This window comes from Zootoca vivipara, chromosome 8, assembly GCF_963506605.1.
Source record: "Zootoca vivipara chromosome 8, rZooViv1.1, whole genome shotgun sequence".
NCBI lineage: Eukaryota > Metazoa > Chordata > Lepidosauria > Squamata > Lacertidae > Zootoca > Zootoca vivipara.
The window spans coordinates 4,051,440-4,077,667 of record NC_083283.1 but is presented as its reverse complement, the minus strand read 5'-3'; the positions used below and the strand labels follow the sequence as shown (position 1 = coordinate 4,077,667).

Here is a 26,228-nt window from a genome sequence, read left to right as displayed (position 1 = left end):
CTCCAAAACTCCACTCCAAAAGTCTTGAATGCACAAACATCATGACTCCGAGTTCATTATACCAAAGCTTATCTGACTGCCCTGTCAAGAACCAACAACCATAGGGAGAAACGGACGTGAAAAATGGGCTCTGTAATTGATACTGTCATTGAAGGTTCTTTGTATGGAACAGTTGTTCTGGAGTGTTGAATGAATTTAACTCAGGGAGGGGGAATATTTTCAGCCCAAAGGTTGCGTTCCCTTTGGGACAACCTTCTGAAGACTACACTGTGTGGCTGGCAGGGCCAGAAGCAGAAATTGGGCAGAGCAACAAGTTCAAACTTTACCTTTGGACAGTAGGTACAGATGAGCAAAGACAGATGAGCAAAGACCCATTCTGGTGAAGCAGACATGATCAGGGAGGTGGTGGTGGGGGAGAAGCAGTACCAGTGAAGGGTGCAGACTAGAGAAGGCTCAAAGGGCCAGATACAGAGACCTGGAGGGCCACATTTGACCCCCGAGATGCGAAGTTCCAGGCCCCTGATTTAACCACCTGGAGTACTGTGTCCAGTTCTGGGCACCACAGTTCAAGAAGGATACTGACAAGCTGGAACGTGTCCAGAAGAGGGCAACCAAAATGGTCAAAGGCCTGGAAACGATGCCTTATGAGGAACGGCTTAGGGAGCTGGGTATGTTTAGCCTGGAGAAGAGAAGGTTAAGGGGTGTGTACTAGCCATTGCTGTTGCTCACAAGGGGTGATATGATAGCCATGTTCAAATATATAAAAGGATGTCATATAGAGGAGGGAGAAAGGTTGTTTTCTGCTGCTCCAGAGAAGCGGACACGGAGCAATGGGTTCAAACTACAAGAAAGAAGATTCCACCTAAACATTAGGAAGAACTTCCTGACAGTAAGAGCTGTTCGGCAGTGGAATTTGCTGCCAAGGAGTGTGGTGGAGTCTCCTTCTTTGGAGGTCTTTAAGCAGAGGCTTGACAGCCATCTGTCAGGAATGCTTTGATGGTGTTTCCTGCTCGGCAGGAGGTTGGACTGGATGGCCCTTGTGGTCTCTTCCAACTCTATGATTCTATCATTCCTCTTCTGTACGCCCACAACCAAGCTGCCCAGTTGTTCTCCTGCTCTAAATGTCCATTGTTACTCCCGTGCGTGCAAAAGTCACTGGGCAGATGTAAGTTGGCTTGATTTCTTCCTCTCTCTCTCTCTCTCTTTCTCTCCTCTCAAGTCCTCAGCATCCAGAAGCTCCCTACCAGCACAGCCAAAGACATTAGCTTCCCTATGAAAGGCTGGCGGGGCATGGTGGATTGGGCCCGCAGTGCAGAGGACAAGGTCACTGTGTCCAAAAGCATCCTCTCCACGGGGGTTTCAGGTAAGGGGAGAGGGACGACTGCAGGTGAGATTTTTCCTCTTGGTGCAGGTTGCAGGCAGAAGCATGTCATGGAGGCAGAGCGGTGTGTGTTTATTTTGCCTTTGTATTCTGATCAATATAGATACAGATACAGGCAGATATAGATAGAAATATAGAGTAGATATAGATATAGATATAGATAGATATAGATATATGGTATCGAAGGATACTTTATTCAGACTTGGATTATCTTCTCCCTGTTCTATGTTTCTTAGCAAATTCTTAGCAAGTAATTCACTTTCACAATCTTAAGAAAACCCCCAGGGTTTACTCACTTATCAAAGTCTTGCCATGGTTCAGCAGATGCGCTGATGAAAACCAGGCAGCCTGGTTTAATCCTTAAACGTTACAAATATCCACAGTCCACTTCAAAATGGAAATTGCTTTCCAGAGGAGAGCAAAGATACGTCTTCTCCCATCGCAGGCAGAAAAAGGAGTGTGTAGTGACAGGAAGGAAGAGGTAGGGATTAACCCATGGTCTCCCCCCCCACACACACACCAGGTTTTGGGGTATAACATCATAGAGTCCCCTCTATGCAGGATCTGAAACTCCATGGTGCCATTGCCCCTGTTTGAGGCTCTCTAGCAATCATGCATTTGTGATTTGTCTGCTTTGAACTACAACTCCCATCAGCCCCAGCCCACCATAGCCAATGGTCTGGAACAGTGCTTTTCCCCTAGAAAAACAGGTGTCGGTAATCCCCATGAAGTCGTTACAGTAAGTGCCACACTTTTTAACAACAAAAAGAGGTGCCAGTACTGCGTACCCTTGAGTGCCCCCTGAGAAAAAAAAAGCACTGGTCTGGCATGACGCAAGTTACTTTCATTCACTCCATCCTGCTCTTCTCAAGCCATGCTAGACATCCCTTCTGATTGATGCCCAGGTCTTGCTCTCTCATGCCTTTCTCCCGCCCATCACCTTTCAATGCCACCGTGAGCCAGTTCCTCTTCCTCTCTTCTTATTCTGTTGCTTGTTTTTGCCCTTTTGCTTTTTCACAGAGACAGATGACTCCGCTGTCTTCGTGGTGGGGACAGTCCTGTACCGAAACCTGGGTGGGATCCTCTCCCTTCAGAGGTAAGGCTGATGCACGTGTTTGTAAAATGAGTTGGGAGTGGGTAGTCCATTGGTCGGTCATGGGCATCTTAGAATAAGGGTGGCAAATCATTCCCCGACCAACCTTACACAGTTGGACTCCCAGATATGTTTTTGGAAGTTGCACATGGTTGATAAGCAAGCAGGAGTGAGTGAGGGGGTCAACCCACTTATTCACCAGCAGATCTGGATCTAGGGATCGGGATTGTTGTCAAAGAGTATCTAACTATTAAGATAAGAGAGTGATTTCTAGCTGCTGATGAGAAGGATATTGATTAACCCTTACCCTACAAATTATCTCCTGGGACTTCCTTATCCCAGGTTCGTTCCCTCCAGCTGAGGCTCTGGGTGCATTTTTGCCACATCACATGAACCATCAGCTGGGGAAGGAAGTGTCAGGAGGAAAGCAAGAGAAGGCTTCAGCATTCTTTCCCACCAGCTGTGTCTCCACTGCCAACCAGACCACCCTCCCTACTGCTCCTTTTCAGCTGCTCATCAGCAACTTGCGATCTCAGACCTGCTGAATGTACGGTTTGGTCCTTAAAGGCCACAATGGCATATTGCACAGAGCTGCAACATGATGACGTGATGTAGTGCCCTTAAAGGTCTCAATGAAAGCATCAACTTAGAATCATAGAATTGTAGAGTTGGAAGGTACCCCCAAGGGTCATCTAGTCCAACAATTGTAGATGCACGTACTTTGGACCTGCATCCATTTAGACATCTGTCTGGGCTTTCGAATGCAAAGCCAGAAGCTCTAGCTAGCCAACTGCACACAGGGCAAGCAACGGCAGTTTGGATCTGTGCATTTAAATGGTGAATGTGATGTGTAATTGCAAGCAGCAATGCATGTGGGATGTGGAGCAAGGATTCAGAACTGCTTTTTGAGAATCAGCTGCCTGCTTTGATGGACGAGTGTCCTGAAAATGATCATGTGGGAAGGCAGGGATATTTACAAAAAAAAGGGGATGTCTTTGTGCATACTCCCTAGGGCAGAGGATTCTTCCAAGTTCCCTCTCTGCGGGGTTCCTCTTGGAGTATGTCTCGCTTGCTCTCTGGAGGTCTTTTTTTGTGATACTTTGGGAGTATTCCTGCACAGCCATCCTGCTGTGTGCTTCCGACTTCCTCTGTGCTGCCTTGGGGCTTGTGAGTCCCTGCAATCTCTAATGGTAACAGAGAGATCTCTCTGTTCTACGTCTCACTTTCCCTGCCTCTCCGTCTTCTCTCCAAGGCCGAGGCAGGTACTGAGGCAGCAAATTAAGCCTCCCTCTGGCACCTTCAAGATTCGTTCTGCACTGATTAGCATGAGAGTGTTTCCTGTAAATTCCAGGCCTTTGTTCCCGGCTGGTTATCATTGAAGGTACCTGCAGATTTGAAGCTGCAACTAGGCTTGGGACTTGGGAGCGGATTAGTGAGCCAATAGTCTACACTCTCTGGTGTCCCCTCTTTGGGATCCGCTTGGGAGATCAATCCCCGGGTGGAGATGTGAATTAAATGCAGCAAGCCATAAACAAGTGCGGTGTTGAAAAGTTATTGGACATCTTGATGACTGGGCAGTGTCGCAGGTGAGGTTGTGAGCTGGACAGACCCCTGGTTCGAATCCCGCCACAGCCATGAACTCAGTAGGTGTCCTTTGGGAAGTCAGTGGACACGCAACCCTATCCCATCTGTGAAATGTTGACAATGACACAACACACCACCTACAAAGTAGTTATGGATTTCCAGCATCCTATCATCTCAGAAAGACCTGTGGTTACCAGTCCTCCAGTGCCAGAGATTAGCTGAGTTGGTTTGTTGGCAATTGCAAGCACCTCTGCCAAGCCTTTGGGATTTTGAGCTGGCACTTGATGAGGGTCCCAGGGCTCAGAAGTGCCCCTCAACAGCCTGACCTGCTCCCCCCCCCAACAGCCAGGCAGAGCCAGGGCAGGAGAAGAGGCTGGCAATGCTGCTGCAATGAAGATGAAGGGGTTTTCTCCTTCAGTTAAACTGCACTAAAAATCCATGAAGTCTGGTACCAGCTCTGTTTTCATGTATGGGCCTTGTGTTGAGAGGAGCAAATGGAAGGGTGCTGCATACAAAGCTGGATTCCAAAATTCAGCTGTTTCAATATTTTGTGGTTCTTTTAATGTAGTGTACAGCTTGTGATCCATTTAGGATGAAGACCAGGGAATAAATTTCACATATAGATAAATAAATCTAGCACCTCCTTTCCCCATATGAGCCTACCCATTCATTAAAGGCACCCTTAAATCCAAACACCAATTCCCTGTCCTGAGTAGTCCAGGCTCCAGAGATTAGGCAGATAGTTTTCTCTGTGGTGGGACCCTGTTTGTAGTACAGGCAATCCCTGTTTTAGGCATGACCAATATATGTGTGATCATACACACACATAGCGCCAAACCCGGAAGTGACCGAGAATGTCATAAAAGACATCACTAAAAGGGCAGGGCGGAGCAGGGATGAAACAGGGCGGAGCGAGGTGTTTTGACTGCATGCTATTTCATGCAAGCATGCATTGACCCAGAACACAACCCCTACACAAATCAGGGCTTGCCTGTACAAACTCTTTGGCAATATCTCCACAGCAGCATAAACTGTGGCATTCGCCTTCACAAAAAGTAGTGATGGCCATCAACTTCAGAAGAAAATTAGACAGATTCATGGGGGACGAGGCTGTCAATGGCTACTTGCTATGATGGCTATGCTCTGCCGCCATGATCAGAGGCAGTAATGCTTCTGAATACTGATTGTTGGGAATCAGAAGTAGGGAGAAGGCTTTTGCACTCATATTCTCCTTGTGGGCTTCTTATAGAGTCATCTGGTTGGCCACTGTGAAAATAAGTTGCTGAAGGGGATAAGAGTAACTCCAATGGGAGGGAATTTCATAGTCAAGGAGCCACCACCAAGAAGACCCTACCACGACTCTCTGTCTAATATTGATATTCAATATTGCAAACTCCACATATTCTACAGGGTTTTGCTACATAATAGAGATGAACCTTTAACCTGATCCTGCTCTTTGCTATGTTCTTATCTGCCTAGGAGCTTTTATTGTTATATGTTTCTCATTTAGTCACCTGGTTGCTTTGTTCTCTCAAGCTTCTGGGTAACGATATTGTGATTTTCGCTGCTGGCCTTTTGTCTCCTTGTGATTTATTTCATTGTTTCGACATTGTTGTTTAATCCATCAGTTTTAAAGTGTGCCATGCTGATCGCAAACTGCCTTGAGCAGATTTTGTGCAAAGGTGGAATCACAACACTTGGAAATGAATAATGTCATGGGAGTTTCTCTCCGTTGCTGTGACTTCTCTCCATTCTGCCCCTTTGCTGCCTTTTGACATGCTGTGTTTTCTCCCTAGAAATACTACAGTTCTGAATTCCAGAGTCATCTCTGTGACTGTGAAACCAGCTCCCCGCTCACTGCTCACCCCAATGGAAATTGAGTTCTCCCATTTGTACAATGTAAGCACCTACTTCACTGAAGAGGAAAATGTTGCTGATATGAATGAAGTTCAATATAGCCGCCACCACCACAAAACCCTATTATTTATATGACATCTGAGCCTAGGAAGAAACATTGTGTTTTGAGAGGTTGAATGTTTTTTGGGGGAGGTGGCTAAACTTGAAAACAGAAATGCATCGGTTGCTTTGTTTTTAAATAGTAAAGGCATATAGAAAGGATGGGATCTTCTAGATCCCCTATGGTCTTCTAGATCAGTTGTCTCCAAGGCTGGGTCCCCACATGTTGCAGGACTACAACTTCCATCAACTTGATATTTGGCTCAGCTGGGACTGATGGGACTTGGAGTTCGGCAACAACATCTGAATTAACATCTGAAGGGCTGCCACATGGAAGATGGAGCAAGCTAGTTTTCTGCTGCTCCAGAGGGTCAGACCCAAACCAATGGATTCAAATTACAAGAAAGGAGATTCTGACTAAACCTTAGGAAGAACTTTCTGACGGCGGGAGCTATTCAACAGTGGAACGGACACCCATGGAAGGTGTAGGGCTCTCCTTCATTGGAGGCCTTTGCGTGGAGGTTGGATGGCCATCTGTCAGAGATTCTTCAGCTGTAGGTCCTTCATTTCAGGGTATTGTACTAGATGACCCTTGGGATTTCCTTCCAACGCTGCAATTCTATGATTCTATTTACATCTGGGGACACTGAAAGATGAAGATCTCCACTCTAGATATTGCTGGGTGACAGATCCCACCAATTCCTGAACATTGGCTCTGCTGGCAAGGGCTGATGGGAGCTGGAGGCCAACAACACTGGAAGGGTCATTGGTTCTCTATCTGTGGTTTGGAGGAAGTTGAGTTTGGGAGTTCACTCATATGGAGCGACAGGAAGTGTGGGAGAGGTGGAAATGGGGTGGACTAAAGTTTCCATGGGACTAGTTTTGCTTCACCTGGATAATAATTCAAGTACATGTTATCCTGTATTTAAGCAGATCTCTTAGTCAGCTATTCAACACCAGCTCTTTTCTCCTTCCCTCTTTTCTCATCCTGGCAGGGAACTACCAACCAGACCTGCATCCTATGGGAGGAAACTGATGTGTAAGTTCAGTGGGTTATTTTTCTCGCTATTGGATCAAGAAAAAGAATTATTTATTCATCGGGTGGGGGAAGGTTGCCATTGTGGAGTGTATTTGCAGCACAGAAGGAATGATCGGACACCCTTTGTTTCTTAACTCATGCGATCGGTTGGTCCTTCCAATTCATTCTCACTCTGATCTGTGTCCATCTTATGGTGTAGCAAGCAGAGACGTCAGGGAATTTCAACAAAAACTTAAAAATAGGACTGGAAATGGCTTGTGTCTTCTTTTTCACCACATGCCCAGAACAAACATCAACCCATCGAATGCAATTCTTGTGATTTCAGTTTGCAAATGATTTGTAATGGTTCACATTCCCCGCCCCTTCCATTTGTACTGTGTTTCCTTTACACTGAAATGAATGGGGCAGAACAACATAATGACAATGTAAGTTACACAATATTTGTAATCAATTGCGTAAGTTCAGGAAACAGCCCATGTGCCCATTGCAAAACCAATTATTGAGATTCTCAAAATTAAACCATAAGGAAGGGAGAGCAGAACACAGGGGAAGCACCGATCCCAGGAACAGTGAAGCAACTGGCTGAGGGAAAGCCGCTCTCCCCTTTCTTATGGATATTTCATAAATTAAAACTTTAATGTGGACATATAAAAGGTTTTATGATTGCACATAAGATTCTAGCTCATGTGCCTTGCATAGTACATCTTCCCATGCTGAGGAAGTGGGATTGATGATGATTGCTCCCTGCTTGTGGCCGCTGATTCATTGCAGGATGGCATGTGTGTGTGTGTGTGTGTGACTGGGGAGCCAGAATCTGGCAGCTCACATGATTGCCAGGTAGTTCATTGGGGGAAACCTTTATGGAAACCAAACACCATCAGATCACAGGCAAGGGCAGGTGATCAGGAGTCAAGGAGCGGGGGAATTAGCCTTAAAATTGAGTGTTTATGGTCGTGGCCTTGAGGTCTTCAGGCTTCAAAGGCAGCCCCACATAGTACATGTTGCAATCATTCAACTTGGAAGTTACCACCGCAAAGGGGTCATAGCTGGCAAATCAGCCCGATTTGGAAAAAGGCCACTGAGGCCACCTGGGCCTCCAGTGAGAATGTCGAAATGAGGAGCACCCCACAAACTACCAACTTGCTCTTTCCAGGGGGGTATAACCCAGTCCAGGGTTGGCCACCTCTCCACTTGCAGGACATGAGATCCCAAGACACATAATACCTTTGTCTGGAAGGGCACTGATATGTTTACCTTTGACAACAAGGGATGTGGGTGGCGCTGTGGATTAAACCGCAGAGCCTAGGGCTTGCTGATTAGAAGGTCGGCGGTTCGAATCCCCACGACGGGGTGAGCTCCTGTTGCTCGGTCCCTGCTCCTGCCCCCCTAGCAGTTTGATAGCATGTCAAAGTGCAAGTAGATAAATAGGTACCGCTCCGGCGGGAAGGTAAACGGTGTTTCCGTGCATTGCTCTGGTTCGCCAGAAGCAGCTTAGTCATGCCGGCCACATGACCCGGAAGCTGTCTGCGGACAAACGCCGGCTCCCTCGGCCAGTAAAGCGAGATGAGCGCTGCAACCCCAGAGTCATCTGCGACTGGACCTAATGGTCAGGGGTCCTTTTACCTTTGGCAACAGGTTCAGCCATATAGTTAGCATAGTATTAAGCCTGATCCACTTTAATAACTCCTGTAAGGGTTATTTAAATACACAGATCATGACGGGTTGTCCCTTAAAGCCCCGGTTCCTGAGACACCTGTCTTTATTTTCAGGTTTGTGTCCTTCTTTCTCAGAAAGAAAGGGAAAAAAATAGTCTTTCCAAAATACGAACATGAAGTCTCTGAATCCTTTTTTAAAAAAAACAAGAAGGGACATGACAGGGGGGGAGGGGAACCCTACAAGCCATCATGTGCTCATTTGCATTTAGATAGATATTTAAGCTGCATTGTTAATAATGGCTCTTTGATTTAATAAATCCAGCCTGCTTGGGTGACTGCATGTCGCTCTGGTGAGCCAGCCCTCCCCTTCCTCCTCCTTCGTGCCCCGCCTTTTATATTTGAATTGGACAAGCTGGGGGAGCCAGTGCTTGTTTGTGTTTGGAATAGCGTGTGTGATTAATGAGCTTTGCAGAAGCTGGCAAAATTGAAAGCTGTGAGCGTGGAACGATTCTGGGTTACGATGCTGTGTGTTTCCAGGGGTGTTCATAGGAAGTAATTATTAACTGCTTAGCGGCACAGTTTGAGTGGATGTCTCGACAAACGCCTTCCCCCGTTGCCTTGAAAGGCTGCCAAATCTCCTCTGGCGTAAAACTTTGGGAAAGGCTTCCTTTGGGGTGGCTTGTAAGGATGGGCATGCAGCCTCCTCAACGTGGAGGAAGCTCAGGGCTTGTCCAGGATGAAGAGAGTAATACTATCAGTGCTCTATTCTGCCTTGGTCAGACCATACCTGGAGTCCTGTGTCCAGTTCTTTGCACCACAGCTTAAGGAGGATATTGATAAACTGGAAGGTGTGCAGAGGAGGACTGCCAAGATGATCAAGGGTCTCAAAACCAAGCCTGATGAGGAGCAGTTGAAGGAGTTGGGTATGTTTAGCCTGGAAAAGAGGGGAGGTGATATGGTAGACATCTTCAGATATCTAAAAGGCTGTCACATGGAAGATGGAGCAAGTTTGTTTTCCACTGTTCCAGAGGGTAGGAACAGATCTAATGAATTCAAGTTACAAGAAAGGAGATTCTGACTAAAACTTAGGAAGAATATTCTGAAGGTGAGAGTTGTTCAACAGTGGAATGACCCACCTCCTAAGGTTGTGGACTTTCCTTCCCTGGAAGGTTTTAAGTAGAGGTTGGATGGCCACCTGTCAGGTCTTCTTTAGCTGTGATTCCTGTATTGCAGGACTCCTGCGGTCTTTTAGCTTCAATTCTATTATTCTAGGCTGGCGGGGAAGTGTTGGGATTTGCAGTTCAAAGAGGAGGGACTGGAAGGGTGGGTCATAGGGGAAATTCTCACATCCCCGCGGTCATCCTTCTAAGAAACTAACTCAAAAGCACCCTGCCCTCAATGGATTTGGGGACCATCCGAATGCATGTCATTCATTGATGATAGATGGGATAAGGGAAGTTGACTTGATGTCATAATACTACTACTAATAATAATTTATTATTTATACCCCGCCCATCTGGCTGGGTTTCCCCAGCCACTCTGGGCGGCTTCCAACAGAAAAATAAAACACAGTGATCTATTAAACATTAAAAGCCTCCCTAAACAGGGCTGCCTTCAGATGTCTTCTAAAAGTCTGGTAGTTGTTTTTCTCTTTGACATCTGATGGGAGGGCGTTCCACAGGACGGGTGCCACCACCGATAAGGCCCTTGGCCTAGTTCCCTACAACTTGGCATCTCACAACGAGGGAACCGCTAGAAGGCCCTCGGTGCTGGACCTCAGTGTCCAGGCAAAACTATGGAGGTGGAGACGCTCCTTCAGGTAGACAACATCTGCACACAGCCCTAAGCCACTTGAAAATGAGTGATCAGCTATAACAGGATGGCTGAATAAGGTACCAAAGGAAATTGAACTACAAAACAAGAACCTCCCCATGTTCCTCAAATCCACAAAGGAGAAGAAGAGTAGTTACTCTCTATTTATTTCCTCTGCATCCATTTCTGATTATCTAGGCCCAATCAGTTACCTAGAACAGGTGTGGGGAACCCTTTGCCCTTCAGATGTTGCCGAACTTACAGCTGCCAACGCCCAGAGTCATTGGCCATGCTTGCAGGGGCTGATGGGAGTTGTAGTTTGGCAGCTTTTGGAGGGCCAAAGTGTCCCCACACCTGGCCTAGAACCATGGGGCTGGGCTTATAATGCTGCCACAGACGGAATAAGCAAGGGTATAATGGAAGCTTTTGCCCCTCCCAGCCCCATAGAATCATAGAACTGTAGAGTTGGAAGGGATCCCGAGGGTCATCTAGACCAACCCCCTGCAATGCAGGAATCTCAACTATAGCATCCGCAACAGGTGACTATCCAAATTCTGCTTAAAAACCTCCAAGGGAATTTGTTCCACTGTCAAAGAGTTCTTACTGTCGTAAAGTTTCCCCTGATGTTTAGTCGGAATCTCCTTTAAATACTTGTATCCAAGCCAAAGCTGTAATGTGTGTGAGAAGTGAATTCTCTGGAGGCAGAGCCTGATGCAAATGTAGACCTTAAATATCTTGATTCTCAGAACTTCATGTGAAGATACGGGGGGTGGGGATGGATGTGAAGCCTCTTTTTCTGTTATGTTCCTTGTTCCCTTGGGGATAATTGGCTGGGAGCCACATACATACAGTGGTTGAAGCAGCAGCAAAGAGTGTACAGGGAAAGACCTGAAAGAGGCAGGTCTGTCTGTCTCTGACACTCCTTTTTCTTCCTCTCCCTTTCTCTATTTGACACCCCATTCACTTTCTTTCTGACACTCCTCTCTCTCTCTCTCTCTCTCTCTCTCTCTCTCTCTCTCTCTCTCTCTCTCTCTCTCTCTCTCTCCCTGACACCCAATTCTCTCTTCTTCATCGCTACCCATCAGGCTAGGAGGTGAACCACACATGGCTCTTCCAAAAGGTCTGACCACTTACCGAGGGCTTTCCCAATGAGGCCGAGCCCCACATTCACCCTTCGACCCATAGGTTGACCACCCCAAATATTGTCTGCAGAGTTCTTTCACTTGACACGCAGTTTTCTGGGAAATTTTCTCGTGTGAAAGATCCGATGGAAATGAACGGAAGGAAGACTATTCAGACATCTCCCTCCCCTCATTGCGTTAGAGACAATGATGCCCCCACTCCATTTATTCTCTTCCCATATGTCGCCCTTAAAAGAGGCCAGCTATGGCAAGGTGCAAAATGTAAAGAGCGTAATCGCACCATGGAAACAGAGGTCTGGTGGTTCTGTCTCCCTCCCCCCCCCCGAATTAAGTTCAGATCGGCATGTCCCCATTTCCCCGCCTCTCCAAACACTTGAGAAGAGGAAAACATCCCTTCGCTGTGCCCTCCCTCCTCTGAATACCTAACAATGCCCAGGGTTAGCTGGCTGGCCTGTGGCATTCAGCTCACCAACATGCCCTACATGTTGATGCCAGGACTCTCAATTCAGGGGGGGGGGGGATGCTGTGGTTTTGCCCCCCTCATCTCTGCATTGCTTGTGGGTGTTTATCTTCCCGATTCCCACTTTATGCTCATTTTCCTGCTCCACCTCTCCTTTTCTAAGGGTCTGGGGGGGGGGAGGAGGAGACTACCCCCCCACTCTTCTACCAACCTCCTTGGGAAGTGTCCAGTTTTCAGACTCCTGGGTGCCTCCTGTTGTGCACCAGCGATGTGGGGGCCTCATTATGGGTTTCCATGCTTACGAGTCACATGGCCTCTCTGAAGCGGTCAGGCCTGTGAGTTAGTCAGTTTTACTGGCCTTGGAGGTGTGTGTGTGTGTGGGGGGGGGGGGGGTAAATGGGACGGGACTGAGTTGTGGAGAGCGAGAGAAAGAGGCAGGGAGGTGCCCACGGCAGTCTGTGGGAGGGAATAAATTAGCTCTGGCAATTTAACTGGAAGAGGCCACGGATCCCGAAAGCCGGAGAAAATATCCTCATCGAGGGAGGGTGCAAAGGAGTGAGGAGGAGATTTGCAGCCACCCTGAACCAGGCCTCAGCTGAGAACTGCTGGTAGAGTATTATTAGTTACCTCTCCTTTCCCCTGGGGATGGGGGTGGCGAGTGGAGACACGATGGCTAAGAGCCATTGTTGACCTGACTGGCATCAGGTTTGAATGTGTGTCCTTCTTGAGCACACACACACAGTGGCAAAGATGTGTCGTTCTCTGCACTTGATCCATACGCATACCGCACAATTGTCCCATTTTGACCGGGACATCACGGATTTAAAGAAGCCATCCCAGGTTCCGATTGGATCCTGGAATGCCCTGGGATCCATGCATCTGCTCTTGGGCTTCCGATGGTGAGGAGCGCAACTTCCCTCTCTTCTCAGTGTCTTTAGTGGGGAAAGAAGTCAGCCGCAGAGGGTGCTGGGAGAAGCCAGGCTCTCCTCCAATCAGAGTGTGCAGTTGGGAGCAGAACAATGTTGATGTGATGGGTCGGAGTGAGGAAGTGAGGACAACCCTCCGCTTCACCTCTCACAGCCCCAGAACCACTGGAGAGAGCAGAGCGCATGTACTAGGGATCTGTGAGCCCTGCGCCACTTGACCCACAGCCAGGGTGGTTGGTGGCTGTGCACAAAGAGGAGAGAACCTCACAGGCATTGTCCTGGATTTGGGCAGAGTTATGTTGGAGGGTATGCAGAGGTGGCAAGAGAGAGGGGGGGTTGTGTTGTAAATTAAACAAATACACAAATACACGGTTTAGACAAATGCATAGATGAAAGGGCTACTAGGCATGATGGCTCTACTCTGCCTCCCATCAGAGACAGCAATGCTTCTGAAAACTAGTTGCTCCCCTCCCGTAGGAGAGAGGGCTCTTGTGCTCAACTCCCAAAGGGAACTGGTCAGCCACTGTGAGGACAGGACGTTGGGCTAGATGGGCTTTTGGCCTGATCCAGGAGGTTGCTCTTTTGTTCTTATGGAACTGTGGAACTCGCTGCCAGAGGAGATAGTGGTAGCCACCGACTTTGAGAAAGGATCAGACCAATTCATGGAGGATTCGCCATGATGGCTATGCTTTGCCTCCGAAGTTGAAGGTAGGAATCCTTCTGAATGCCAGTTGCTGGAAACCACAGGAGGGGAGAGGTCTCCTGCTCCAGTCCATCTTGCAGGTTTCCCAGTAGAGGCAACTGGTTGGCTTCTATGAGAAGAGGATGCTGGGCTAGATGGCTCGTTGACCTGAGCCAACAGGCTCTTCTTACATTCATAAATGGAGATGGAGCTCTGGTGATTTCAGGCTTTCTAAAATTTATGGTCACCACACAGCAGCGAATATGCAGAATGCATCTACCTGCATATAATGTATACCTTGCAAATGTGTGCATGTATACCTTGTGTGTGGTGTACTTGTGAACAGGTAACTCAGGCTTTTTGCCTGAGGCTCCTCCCCTATCATGGATATTGTACAAATGCAGGCCACAAGTATTTCCAACTGACTGTTTCCCAGCTGGTTCCCCGTGGTTCCCGCTGGAGGAGGTGAATTTGCTTTGCTCCTTAGACATATGGCAGAATCCCCACCCCCTTGCACACAGAGAGAATTGTTTGGTGCTTCATGAGTCTGGGACAGGCTGGCCCTGCAGCAGAGTGCACACACTGCTCCCCGTATAACTCTTGAATTCATTGTTGCTTGTGCAGCTTGCTAAGAATGTGCCAAGAATTGCTAATGCAATGGGAGTTCTTCTCAGCATTACTTACTTGACCCAGCAGACGGAAACAGCCACGGTCAAATACTCTGCCCAGACTCTTGAATGGCTTAACTTACAGGGGTTGGCTGAAACAGGAGCCAGCCAACAGGCATTTCAAATCCAGAGATCCCAAGTGCACATTGAATTTATTGTGAGGCTGCAATCTCTCCTTTTGAAATTTCAAGAAGGGTGCATGTGTTGGCCTCTGAATTTACTGTGAGGTTGTCCTCTCTCCTTTGGCAATTGCAAAGTGTGTGTGTTTTTCGTTTTTTGAACTGGCATGGAAGAGTTAGAGGGTTGCCTTATATATGGCCTTTCATTTCAACCCCTTATCTTTTCTTTTTTAAAAAATGGGATTTATATTCTGTCCCACGCCCACAAAGAGCATTCAGGGCAGTTTACAATGCACCATAAAACACACAATGAACTAAAGATGGGCAGTCCTACCTCCAATCAGTTCCAGCAAAGTGTCAAATGATTTTATTCGGCTCCACCAAAACCCTGGAATGGATAGCAGATTTGAGAATGGCTTCTGTAATTCACTTCCAGCAGCCAGGTTGCTCTTATTACCTTCCGGACACTGACCCTGCAGGTTTCAAATCCAGAAAGGAAGCTCTTGGATCCAGCAATGATCATCACCCAATCAAGCTGGAACGTGTCCAGAGGAAGGCAACCAAAATGGTCAAAGGCCTGGAAACGATGCCTTATGAGGAACGGCTTAGGGAGCTGGGTATGTTTAGCCTGGAGAAGAGAAGGTTAAGGGGTTATATGATAGCCATGTTCAAATATATAAAAGGATGTCATATAGAGGAGGGAGAAAGGTTGTTTTCTGCTGCTCCAGAGAAGCGGACACAGAGCAATGGATTCAAACTACAAGAAAGAAGATTCCACCTAAACATTAGGAAGAACTTCCTGACAGTAAGAGCTGTTCGGCAGTGGAATTTTCTACCAAGGAGTGTGGTGGAGTCTCCTTCTTTGGAGGTCTTTAAGCAGAGGCTTGACAGGCATATGTCAAGAATGCTTTGATGGCGTTTCCTGCTTGGCAGGGGGTTGGACTGGATGACCCTTGTGGTCTCTTCCAACTCTATGATTCTATGATTCAATCTTCTTCATTTCACTACATTGAGACCTTTGGGTATAACAGGAGAATTTGTGAGATTTCCCATGCTCACCTCAGATTAATTTACCAGTAATTTTTCCTCTGCAAAGAAGTACAAAAAGTTGAGACTCAGAAGGTTGTATTCAATGTTGTTTTAAGCAGAATAGACCCACTGAAGCTAAGTTAGCCGTGCCCATCTGGATCTGCTCTGAGTAGGGCTAAAGCCGAATGCGAACCAGAAAAATCACCACCACTACCCACCCACCCTCCCCGCCTTCACTCTTCTCATCTGGCAAATTCCTGTGATGGTGGTAGCAACAGAGGGGCCAGATGGGAAGAAGAGAGGAGTGCAGAAGCAGGTTGTGTTGTGGGGCAGAGCCACAGAGCCAGCCTCTGGCCACTGGTGTCACTGCTATGGAGCTGTCCTCCTGACTCTTGATGTTGCTGAGCCGGATGGACAAGCGGCAAGGTCAGGTCTGGGGAGATGCATCTCTGGAGCCCTGCTGGGTCCTCCCTACAACCCTGCCCTTGCCACTCGTCTGCCCCACCCCATCAAGGTCATGCCAGTATGACCCCATCCGATACTAGTCATGCCAATATTGGAAGGGCAGCTTTGCCACACCAGCTGCAACTGGAACAACAATACTTTGCCATTTCCTTACTCCCTTTCCCATGGGAATGGCCGTTCCCTTGAGAGTTTCAATGAAAGGACCATGGCTCAGTGGTTCAATCCGTGGCATTCCTAGGTAGGGCTGGGGAAAGACTCCTGTCTGAAGTCCCTGAGATCCGCTTCCATTTGGCATAGACTTTATCAGTCTAAAGGTAAAGGAGTTTGGGATGTGGGTGGCGCTGTGGTCTAAACCACCAAGCCTCTTGGGCTTGCCGATCAGAAGGTTGGCGGTTCGAACCCCCACGACGGGGTGAGCTCCCGTTGCTCTGACCCAGCTCCTGCCAACCTAGCAGTTCGAAAGTATGTCAAAGTGCAAGTAGATAAATAGGTACCACTGCAGTAGGAAGGTAAATGGTGTTTCCGTGCACTCTGGTTTCTGTCACGTTGTCCCATTGCACCAGAAGCGGTTCAGTGCTGCTGGCCACATGACCCGGAAAGCTGTCTGTGGACGGCTCCCTCAGCCTGAAAGCGAGATGAGCGTCGCAACCCCATAGTCGCCTTTGACTGGACTTAACCGTCCAGGGGTCCTTTACCTTTTTTACCTTTTTATATCAAGCTAGATGGACTGATGATCTAGCTTTGTATAGGCATCTTCCTAGGTAGCAGCAGTGGGGTCTCAGCAACCACCCAAGCTGGAGAAGAATTTAGGGGTTCTAAAATATCAGCACTCCTTTGAGGTGGGCTCTCCAAGTTCCTCAGAAAAGTTTCCATTGCCTCTAACAAGGGGTGCAAGTGGTAGTCTAACACAGCCCTCATTCTCTCTCTCTCTCTCTCTCTCTCTCTCTCTCTCTCTCTCTCTCTCTCTCTCTCTCTCTCTCTCTCTCTGTGTGTGTGTATTTCTCCTTGCTGAAAATAATTGATGTGTGCTTCTGCAATCATTTCACTGTCATCATTTAGTAGATGCTAGAAGTGGCATGTAGAAGGAACCACTTTCAACACGTATGTTTTTGTGTCTGAAGGCAAGCGCTATCCTTCTTTCCCCTCTGAACAGTTTCCTTCAAAAATCTTAACATGTGGAACTCACCGATACAAGAAATGATTAGTATGCCTCCTAAGCTTAAGGAAGTCTTTGTCAACTCCCATCAGGCGTGGCCAGCCCATGGTAGCTGGGCTACTGGGAGTTGTGATCCAAAACAGCCGGAAGCCACAGGATGGCAAAGGCTGCCTTAGATGATTCCATAAATCCATGTTAGAGTTTTGGTTTCTGTGTAAACTTGCAGCTCAACACACCACACCAATTAAGCACCTGGGGAATGACTCAGCACCTTACGTAATTGAAAGTCTGCCTAGCAACAGCTAGCTGATTGGATGGAGAGAACAATAAAAACTGAGACCAAAATGTGCTCTGTGTGGAGAGGTAGGAGATGGTGGACTGTGTGGTGAGTTTATGTTAGAGGTAGAGAGGATTACTGTTCTTGTTATTTATTTTCTTGTAAATAAACTTGTATATAGTGAGTTCCTGTGTAGAGCTGCTTGCCTTCAACTGCAACCTACAGCTGTACCTGTGCTTACTCTGCGGAAGTCCAACTGGTGTAGTTGGCATCTACAAATAGCCTACAATTCTTTAACAGGTTATGGGCCCAGTTAGTGGGTAGACCTAGGACTTGGCTTGCAGGTTGGCAGTAAGCTGGTGAAGCTGTGGACACTTGGAGCTGCCAAGAACAGACTACAGTTGCAGCGGTTGGAAGCTGGGTGCTGTGGTTCTGTCCTCTCTCTATCGGAAGCTGTGAGTAGCTGGTTCCTGTGTTTGCTGTGCTTTGCTGTGGGGAACATTGCTCTCAGATGGCTTCACATCCTTATCCAATGGCTTTTGAGCGCCTGAACAACCACAACTACTTGCTTTGGTCAGAGCGGATGCAGGCTGTGCTCCAGAGGGACCATCTCTGGGAAGCAGTGCACAGACCGCCCGCTAAGCCTGATGCGGAAGAGCTTGACCAAGACCAAAGAGCAAGGGCCACCATCATACTTGGTTTAGACGACTCCCAGTTGCCGTATGTACGTGCACATAAGTCTGCGAAGGCTGTGTGGGAGGCGTTGAAGGATCTCCACGTCCGTGAGACTGCTAATTCCAGACTCTCCATCAGAAAGTCGCTGTACAGAGCGAGACTGCAGCCAGGCGTTTCCATGCAGGATCATTTGCACAGTTTGCAAATGAAGTTTGTGGCACTGCAGGAAAGAGGCTGCGTTCTGGATGAGGAGGAACAGGTATGCATCATCCTAAACTCTCTTCCTGAAAGCTGGGACACTTTAGTGTTGACGCTGGAAGCTACTCGTGAGCAGGATTTGACTCTTAGCTTTGTAACTGGGCGTTTGCTTGAGGAAGCTCAGAAGAGGGAGGATAAAGCTTCGGAGGCTTCGGCAAGTGGTCGGCTTGCAAGGAATGCAGACAGTCCGGGGGAGAAGCAAGAAAAGCAGCCACAACAGCGTCAGCGTCCAGCGCCTGGTGAGGAATCGGCCTACGTTGTTCGTCGTTGTTTCCGGTGTGGGTCAACGCAACATCTCAAGGCACAGTGTCCAGAGGTGACCAGATTCCAGGGCCAGCGGCAGCAGCAGCAGCAGCAGCAAAAGAAGAAAAAGTTTGGCAAGAGCAAGCAGTCAGCTCAGCTTGTTACAGCCGTAGCGCAGTGTGCTGACGAGAGGTTGAACACCTGGGTGGTTGATTCAGGGAGCTCTCGGCACATTGTGAACTCAGAGGAGTTGTTTGTTGCTAAGGGTTCAACACCGCGCAGCCAGGTAGCGTTGGCTGATGGCAGAAAATCCGAGGTAAAGTCGGGGGGTTCTGTCTATGTTGCCTGTTTACGCTCCAACCTGGACAATGTACTGTGCGTACCGTCACTGCGCAGTAATCTGATGTCAGTGTCGTGTTTGATGAAAGCTGGGTTTGGCGTTCATTTTGAGGACAACTGCTGTGTGATTAAGAAGAACGGAAAGACTCTGGGTACAGCTATTCCAGAGAATGGGTTGTTTGTGCTTAGAGACTGTTCTGAACATTCTGCAGTAGTTAGTAATGCTCAAAATGTGTTTAAGAATGAGCCTATGCACAAAAACTGCATTCATTTACTTCACCGCAGATTAGGACATGCTAATTGGAAAAATGTGTTGAAAATGCCTGATTTAACTGAAGGATGCAAGTTGCAGAATTGTGCAAAGTATCTAGACTGTAACGTTTGCAAGAAAGTTAAAAGTCACAGAGGTTCTTATCCTAGAAGTGACAGGGTGTCTGAAATCCCATTTCAGCTAGTCCATGCTGACGTGTCAGGACCGTTCCCTGAGAGCAGGGGTCGTTCACGTTTTGCCCTTATAATTGTGGATGATGCCACGCGTTTTGGCTGGTGTTATCCAATGAAGCATAAAGGTGAAGTTTTCACCAAGTTTAAAGGTTGGGTTGCTATGGTTGAAAGGCAATTTGACTGTAAAGTCAGGAAACTTCAATCGGACAGAGGAGGGGAATTTTTGTCTGGGGCATTCCAGAATTGGCTTCAAAAGAAGGGCATAGGGCATAGGAAAACAAATCCTTTTAGTCCTGAAGAGAACGGCCTTGCAGAAAGAAAAGGGAGATTTTTACAGGATATGATGTATGCCATGCTTGAGGACGCAGGTCTTTCAATGGGTTATTGGGCGGAGTCAATGTTAACCGCGAATTATTTACAGAACAGGTTGTTCCATAGTGCCATTGGTACAACTCCATACTTTGAATTGTTTAAAAAACAGCCTAAGGTTGACCACCTGCGTACATTTGGAGTACAGGCCTGGGTACACATTCCCAAAGCCCAGAGACGCAAAGGTGACCCTAAGTCCAAGCTGCTTGTGTTTGTCGGGTACCAAGATCTTGGCAAAGGGTACCGGTTTGCTGAAGGGCAGAGTGGGCTTGTAATCTCCAGAAACGCAACATTTTGTGAGCAAAAGGGCTGGGAGAAACTGCACGCTAACTCAGAAGTCTGGTTACAACCTTCTCAAAAGTTTACTGGCACTAAAGAGCAAAGAGGAGGGAGTACAGATTCTGAGGGGGAGGAAGATAAGGAAGTGCAGGTGCAAAGAGGAAAGAAAAGAGTGTTATCTTCAGACTCAGAGCAGGAGGATAGTTTGCCTGTTGCCAAGCAACGGCAAGGGGGGCTGGAGACTGAGGGGGATAAGAATAAAGAGGAAGAAAGTTTTTCTCCAAGACGTTCTAAGAGGGAGAACAAGGGAATTCCAGATTTTCCCCTGACACAGCCAATGTTTTTCATGTAGCCTGTGAACCTCAGAGTTTCCAGGAGGTTTTGAAACTTCCAGAGGAACAAGCAAATCTCTGGATGCAGGCCATGAGGGAAGAGATGGATTCTCTTAGAGAACATGATGTTTTTACAGCCATGTCACCACCCAAAGGAGTTAAAATTGTGGGGTGCAGATGGGTGTACAAACTAAAGCCTTTGTCAGTTGGTGGTTACAAATACAAGGCAAGGCTTGTAGCCCAAGGCTTTTCACAACGGCCAGGACTTGATTTCGACGAAATCTTTGCTCCCACAGCTAAAAGTGGTAGTGTGCGTTTGTTGCTGGCAATTGCATCTAAACGCAGACTCAGGGTCAATCATTTCGATATTCAAACTGCGTATTTACATGCTTCTTTGACAGAAGACATTTATTTAGCAGAACCACCAGGATTTGAGTCAGGAGCAAACAAAGTGTGGAAATTGAACAAAGCACTTTATGGGCTACGTCAGTCAGCAAATGCCTGGAACAAATGTCTGGACAGTGTGTTAATTTCACTTGGTTTCCAGCGCAGCATTGCTGATAACTGTGTGTATGTTAAAGGGTCAGGTTTGTCACAACAGTTCTGCGTAATTTACGTTGATGATCTTTTATACATATGTAACACAGAGGCACAGACAAAAAAGTTTGCCACACAATTAGCTAAAAAGTTCAAGGTTAAAGTTCTTGGTCCCGTAAAAATGTATTTGGGTTTGGAAACGTGCTGGGCGGATGATAATAGTTGTTTGATAAGTCAGAAAAGCAAAATCAAACAGATGTTAAATAATTACGGCATGCAGGATTGCAAAGGGGTGACCACACCCATGGAGCCAGGTTTCATTAAGTCACTGCACACTAATGACAGCACAGAGTTTGATCAGCCAGAGCTGTATCAGTCAGCGATTGGAAGCTTACTATATCTAGCACAGTGGAGTCGCCCTGATATAAGCTATGCTGTTGGTATTCTCTCAAGACAGGTTGCTAAACCAACAGTCAATGCTTGGAAAGCTGTAAAGCGTGTTTTTCGCTATCTCCAACACACGATTGACTACGTGTTGAGGTTTAGTTCAACAGGTGAAGAGGTGTTACAATGCTATTCAGACAGTGACTGGGCAAATTTACCTAGTCGAAAATCAGTTACTGGTCTAGTGATCATGTTTGGTGGGGCACTAATTGAATGGAAATCGAGACGCCAATCCATTGTCAGTGTGTCATCCACTGAGGCCGAATACGCCGCTCTGAGCGAATTGTGTAATGAATTGTGTTTTTTCAGACAATTGTTAAATGATCTAGGGATAAACTGTAATGAGCCTGTAAAGGTTTGTATTGATAATCAAGCTTGTATCACTTTGAGCAATACACAGAGCTTTAAGTCTAAGTCAAAACACGTGTCTGTAAAATATCAAAATGTGAGATGCAATGTTGAGAACAAGGCAATTGAATGTGTTTATGTATCCAGTGATCAAAACATTGCAGATGTCATGACCAAGCCATTGGCATGTGTGAAAAACAAACTGATGTGCGATAAGTTGGGTTTGTTTGAAAAATAAGTTAAAAGCACTTTGCTCATGCTCAGGAGCTAATTGCTTAGGTGTGTTCGCTGTGAGGGGGTGTTAGAGTTTTGGTTTCTGTGTAAACTTGCAGCTCAACACACCACACCAATTAAGCACCTGGGGAATGACTCAGCACCTTACGTAATTGAAAGTCTGCCTAGCAACAGCTAGCTGATTGGATGGAGAGAACAATAAAAACTGAGACCAAAATGTGCTCTGTGTGGAGAGGTAGGAGATGGTGGACTGTGTGGTGAGTTTATGTTAGAGGTAGAGAGGATTACTGTTCTTGTTATTTATTTTCTTGTAAATAAACTTGTATATAGTGAGTTCCTGTGTAGAGCTGCTTGCCTTCAACTGCAACCTACAGCTGTACCTGTGCTTACTCTGCGGAAGTCCAACTGGTGTAGTTGGCATCTACAAATAGCCTACAATTCTTTAACAGTTCGAAAGTATGTCAAAGTGCAAGTAGATAAATAGGTACCACTGCAGTAGGAAGGTAAATGGTGTTTCCGTGCACTCTGGTTTCTGTCACGTTGTCCCATTGCACCAGAAGCGGTTCAGTGCTGCTGGCCACATGACCCGGAAAGCTGTCTGTGGACGGCTCCCTCAGCCTGAAAGCGAGATGAGCGTCGCAACCCCATAGTCGCCTTTGACTGGACTTAACCGTCCAGGGGTCCTTTACCTTTTTTACCTTTTTATATCAAGCTAGATGGACTGATGATCTAGCTTTGTATAGGCATCTTCCTAGGTAGCAGCAGTGGGGTCTCAGCAACCACCCAAGCTGGAGAAGAATTTAGGGGTTCTAAAATATCAGCACTCCTTTGAGGTGGGCTCTCCAAGTTCCTCAGAAAAGTTTCCATTGCCTCTAACAAGGGGTGCAAGTGGTAGTCTAACACAGCCCTCATTCTCTCTCTCTCTCTCTCTCTCTCTCTCTCTCTCTCTCTCTCTCTCTCTCTCTCTCTCTCTCTCTCTGTGTGTGTGTGTATTTCTCCTTGCTGAAAATAATTGATGTGTGCTTCTGCAATCATTTCACTGTCATCATTTAGTAGATGCTAGAAGTGGCATGTAGAAGGAACCACTTTCAACACGTATGTTTTTGTGTCTGAAGGCAAGCGCTATCCTTCTTTCCCCTCTGAACAGTTTCCTTCAAAAATCTTAACATGTGGAACTCACCGATACAAGAAATGATTAGTATGCCTCCTAAGCTTAAGGAAGTCTTTGTCAACTCCCATCAGGCGTGGCCAGCCCATGGTAGCTGGGCTACTGGGAGTTGTGATCCAAAACAGCCGGAAGCCACAGGATGGCAAAGGCTGCCTTAGATGATTCCATAAATCCACCAACAGCTAATAGCTATGATGGAAGCAGCAGTTGTTGGAAGCCGCAGGTGGGGAGAAGTCTGTTGTGCTCAAATCCTGCTTGCGGGTTTCACACAGATATCTGGTCACCGCTGTGAGAACAGGATGCTGGACCAGAGTGGCCTGATCCAGAAGGCACTTCTTATGTTCTTCTGTAGTAAAGATAAATTGAGACTATGTGTTTCAAGGGATGCCACCAGCATCAAACTGGAAGGCCGATAACTTTTAATGTTTAATAGATTATTGTGTTTTATTTTTCTGTTGGAAGCCGCCCAGAGTGGCTGGGGAAACCCAGCCAGATGGGTGGGGTATAAATAATAAGTTGTTGTTGTTGTTGTTGTTGTTGTTGTTGTTGTTATTATTATCATTATTATTATTATTGGACACCGATGGAAACAGAATGATTGGGTAGCTGGCCCTTGCTCTGATCCTGCAGGTCAATTATTATGCAATTGAAATCTTTGTATAAACCAAGCCCCACCCCCTTTTATTGAAGAGATGGAATGCTTTCTGTGTTTTCCCAGCAATAGATCCCTCTAGAAAACACAGATTTGGAGGTGAATTGGGAGCTGTGCTCTCTCTCTCTCTCTCTCTCTCTCTCCCAAGACCTGCCACTAGGGGGAGGCATCACTCACTCAAGCACACCAAAGTTGTAGAAACTGTGACCTAAAAAAAAAAACAATGAGTCAGTCCTTGGATTTCTTTTAGAATTGATTTTCTTCTTATGCATCATAAAGAGTTGGAATGAGAAATAGATTAGTGTAAGGGAAAGCAATAACTGCATGCCCAGGGTAGTGTGTGTAAGTGTGATGGATTGAAGTCATTCTGTAGCCCCTTAAAACACACACACACACACACACACACACACACACACACACCAGATATGTGATAATGTAGCTGGTATCTAGGGAGCATGCAGTGAGCCATGATCCCCTCCCCACAGAAAACCCACCTGCGACACAGGAACCATCAAGAAGACTGAGAGGTAAAATAATAGCCATTGCACATTTCTAAAGATGGAGCTAGCTTGTTTCCTGCTACTCCAGAGGATAGGACTTGAACCAATGGATTCAGATTACAAGAAAGGAGATTCCCCAGAGAATCTCGCCTGGCACCTTTGTTTAGGCATCAGGCAAAAAACATTTGGCTTCTCCCAGGCCTTTGTCTATTTAAGCAATCAATGGCTTTTTGAACTGCCATTATATATATTTTTCTATACACCATCAAAGCATTCTTGACATATGCCTGTCAAGCCTCTGCTTAAAGACCTCCTAAGAAGGAGACTCCACCACACTCCTTGGTAGCAAATTCCACTGCCTAACAGCTCTTACTGTCAGGAAGTTCTTCCTAATGTTGAGGTGGAATCTTCTTTCTTGTAGTTTGAATCCATTGCTCCGTGTCCGCTTCTCTGGAGCAGCAGAAAACAACCTTTCTCCCTCCTCTATATGACATCCTTTTATATATTTGAACATGGCTATCATATCACCCCTTACCCTTCTCTTCTCCAGGCTAAACATACCCAGCATTTTGGTTGCCCTTTTCTGGACCTCTACAGTACCCTTTTTCGACCTGAGGTGACCATAACCGAACATTCGGTATTCCAAATGTGGTTGCATTAAGATATATTGGCAGTTTCATTTTCAGTTCCATTCCTAATGACCCCTAGCATGAAATTTGCCTCCCCCCCAAAAAAAAACCCCTAATCTATTAGCAGCAACATGATGCTTCTTTCAAGACTAATTTCACTGGGGAGGGAGGAGACCCCATGGGTGCCACAAAAGGCCTCTTTGGCTAGATGAACTGATGGCCACGGCATTGACAACCCCTGCCCTAGAACCATGGCATATCCCAACACATCACACTCCCTGCAATTGTGAGTAGTTAGGACTCCTAAGAAGCATTGGCTTCTTAGCTGGCTGGCAAAGTGGATTAGTGCACAGCGACACACGTGAGCCACAGCTGACAGCTGGGTCGATACTTAGCCCTGGCAGCTTCTTGGGACCGCAAGCGGGGTGGGGGGTTGGGGGTGGGGGTAAACTTGTCATGCAACTGACCTACTGCTGAGGAATTGTGATGCATAGTGTGTCAGGCTGTATTGCAGTAGGTGGCGCTGAGCCTCAGATGGAAGATGCCTAGGAATGCAGAGGGTGCTTCTGTGGTGCTGAACGGACAGCTCCAATGCACAAGGATTATATGTTTCCCTCCAAGGAAAGGATTTATTAGAATTTGATTTGATCTGAGGTCAGATGGTGAAAGCAGGCAAATAACTGTTGCCACTAAGTCAAAGTTTGTTTGTTTGTTTTTGGGAGGATGGGATTTTTTTAGTTTAGAGAAATGGTGAATAAGAGGTTACCTCAAGGCTTTTTCTTAAGTTGGAATTTATGCTGAGATATGCCTGTGTGGGGGACCCAGGTGGCGCTGTGGTTAAACCACTGAGCCTAGGGCTTGCTGATCAGAAGGTCGGCGGTTCGAATCCCTGTGACGGGGTGAGCTCCCGTTGCTTGGTCCCAGCTCCTGCCAACCTAGCAGTTCGAAAGCACGTCAAAATGCAAGTAGATAAATAGGAACCGCTACAGCGGGAAAGTAAACGGTGTTTCCATGTGCTGCTCTGGTTTGCCAGAAGCGGCTTTGTCATGCTGGCCACATGACCTGGAAGCTATACGCCAGCTCCCTCGGCCAATAATGCGAGATGAGCACGCAACCCCAGAGTCGGTCACGACTGGACCTAATGGTCAGGGGTCCCATTACCTTTACCTTTATGCTTGTGTGTGGTCCATCCAGGGAGCTATGGCAGGGAGAGGGACAAAGAGAGAGACTGAGCCCTTGGCAAACAGATTGATTTCCACCACCCACCACAATCTTCCCGTTTTAATTAGAAGCCTCCCTCTTTCAGCTGCCTCCACATTAGCAGGTTTTTAAT

General features: G+C 46.9%; 1 protein-coding gene across 1 annotated transcript in view; it reads left to right on the top strand.

The window, feature by feature from the left end:
* Positions 1-26,228, top strand: part of ADGRB1 (adhesion G protein-coupled receptor B1) — a 340,537-nt gene that overhangs the window by 196,305 nt on the left and 118,004 nt on the right. The window contains exons 15-18 of the mRNA XM_060277561.1: positions 1,220-1,363; positions 2,402-2,477; positions 5,855-5,957; positions 7,010-7,053. Coding sequence (XP_060133544.1) covers positions 1,220-1,363; positions 2,402-2,477; positions 5,855-5,957; positions 7,010-7,053 — 367 coding nt within the window. The remainder of the gene's footprint in view (positions 1-1,219; positions 1,364-2,401; positions 2,478-5,854; positions 5,958-7,009; positions 7,054-26,228) is intronic.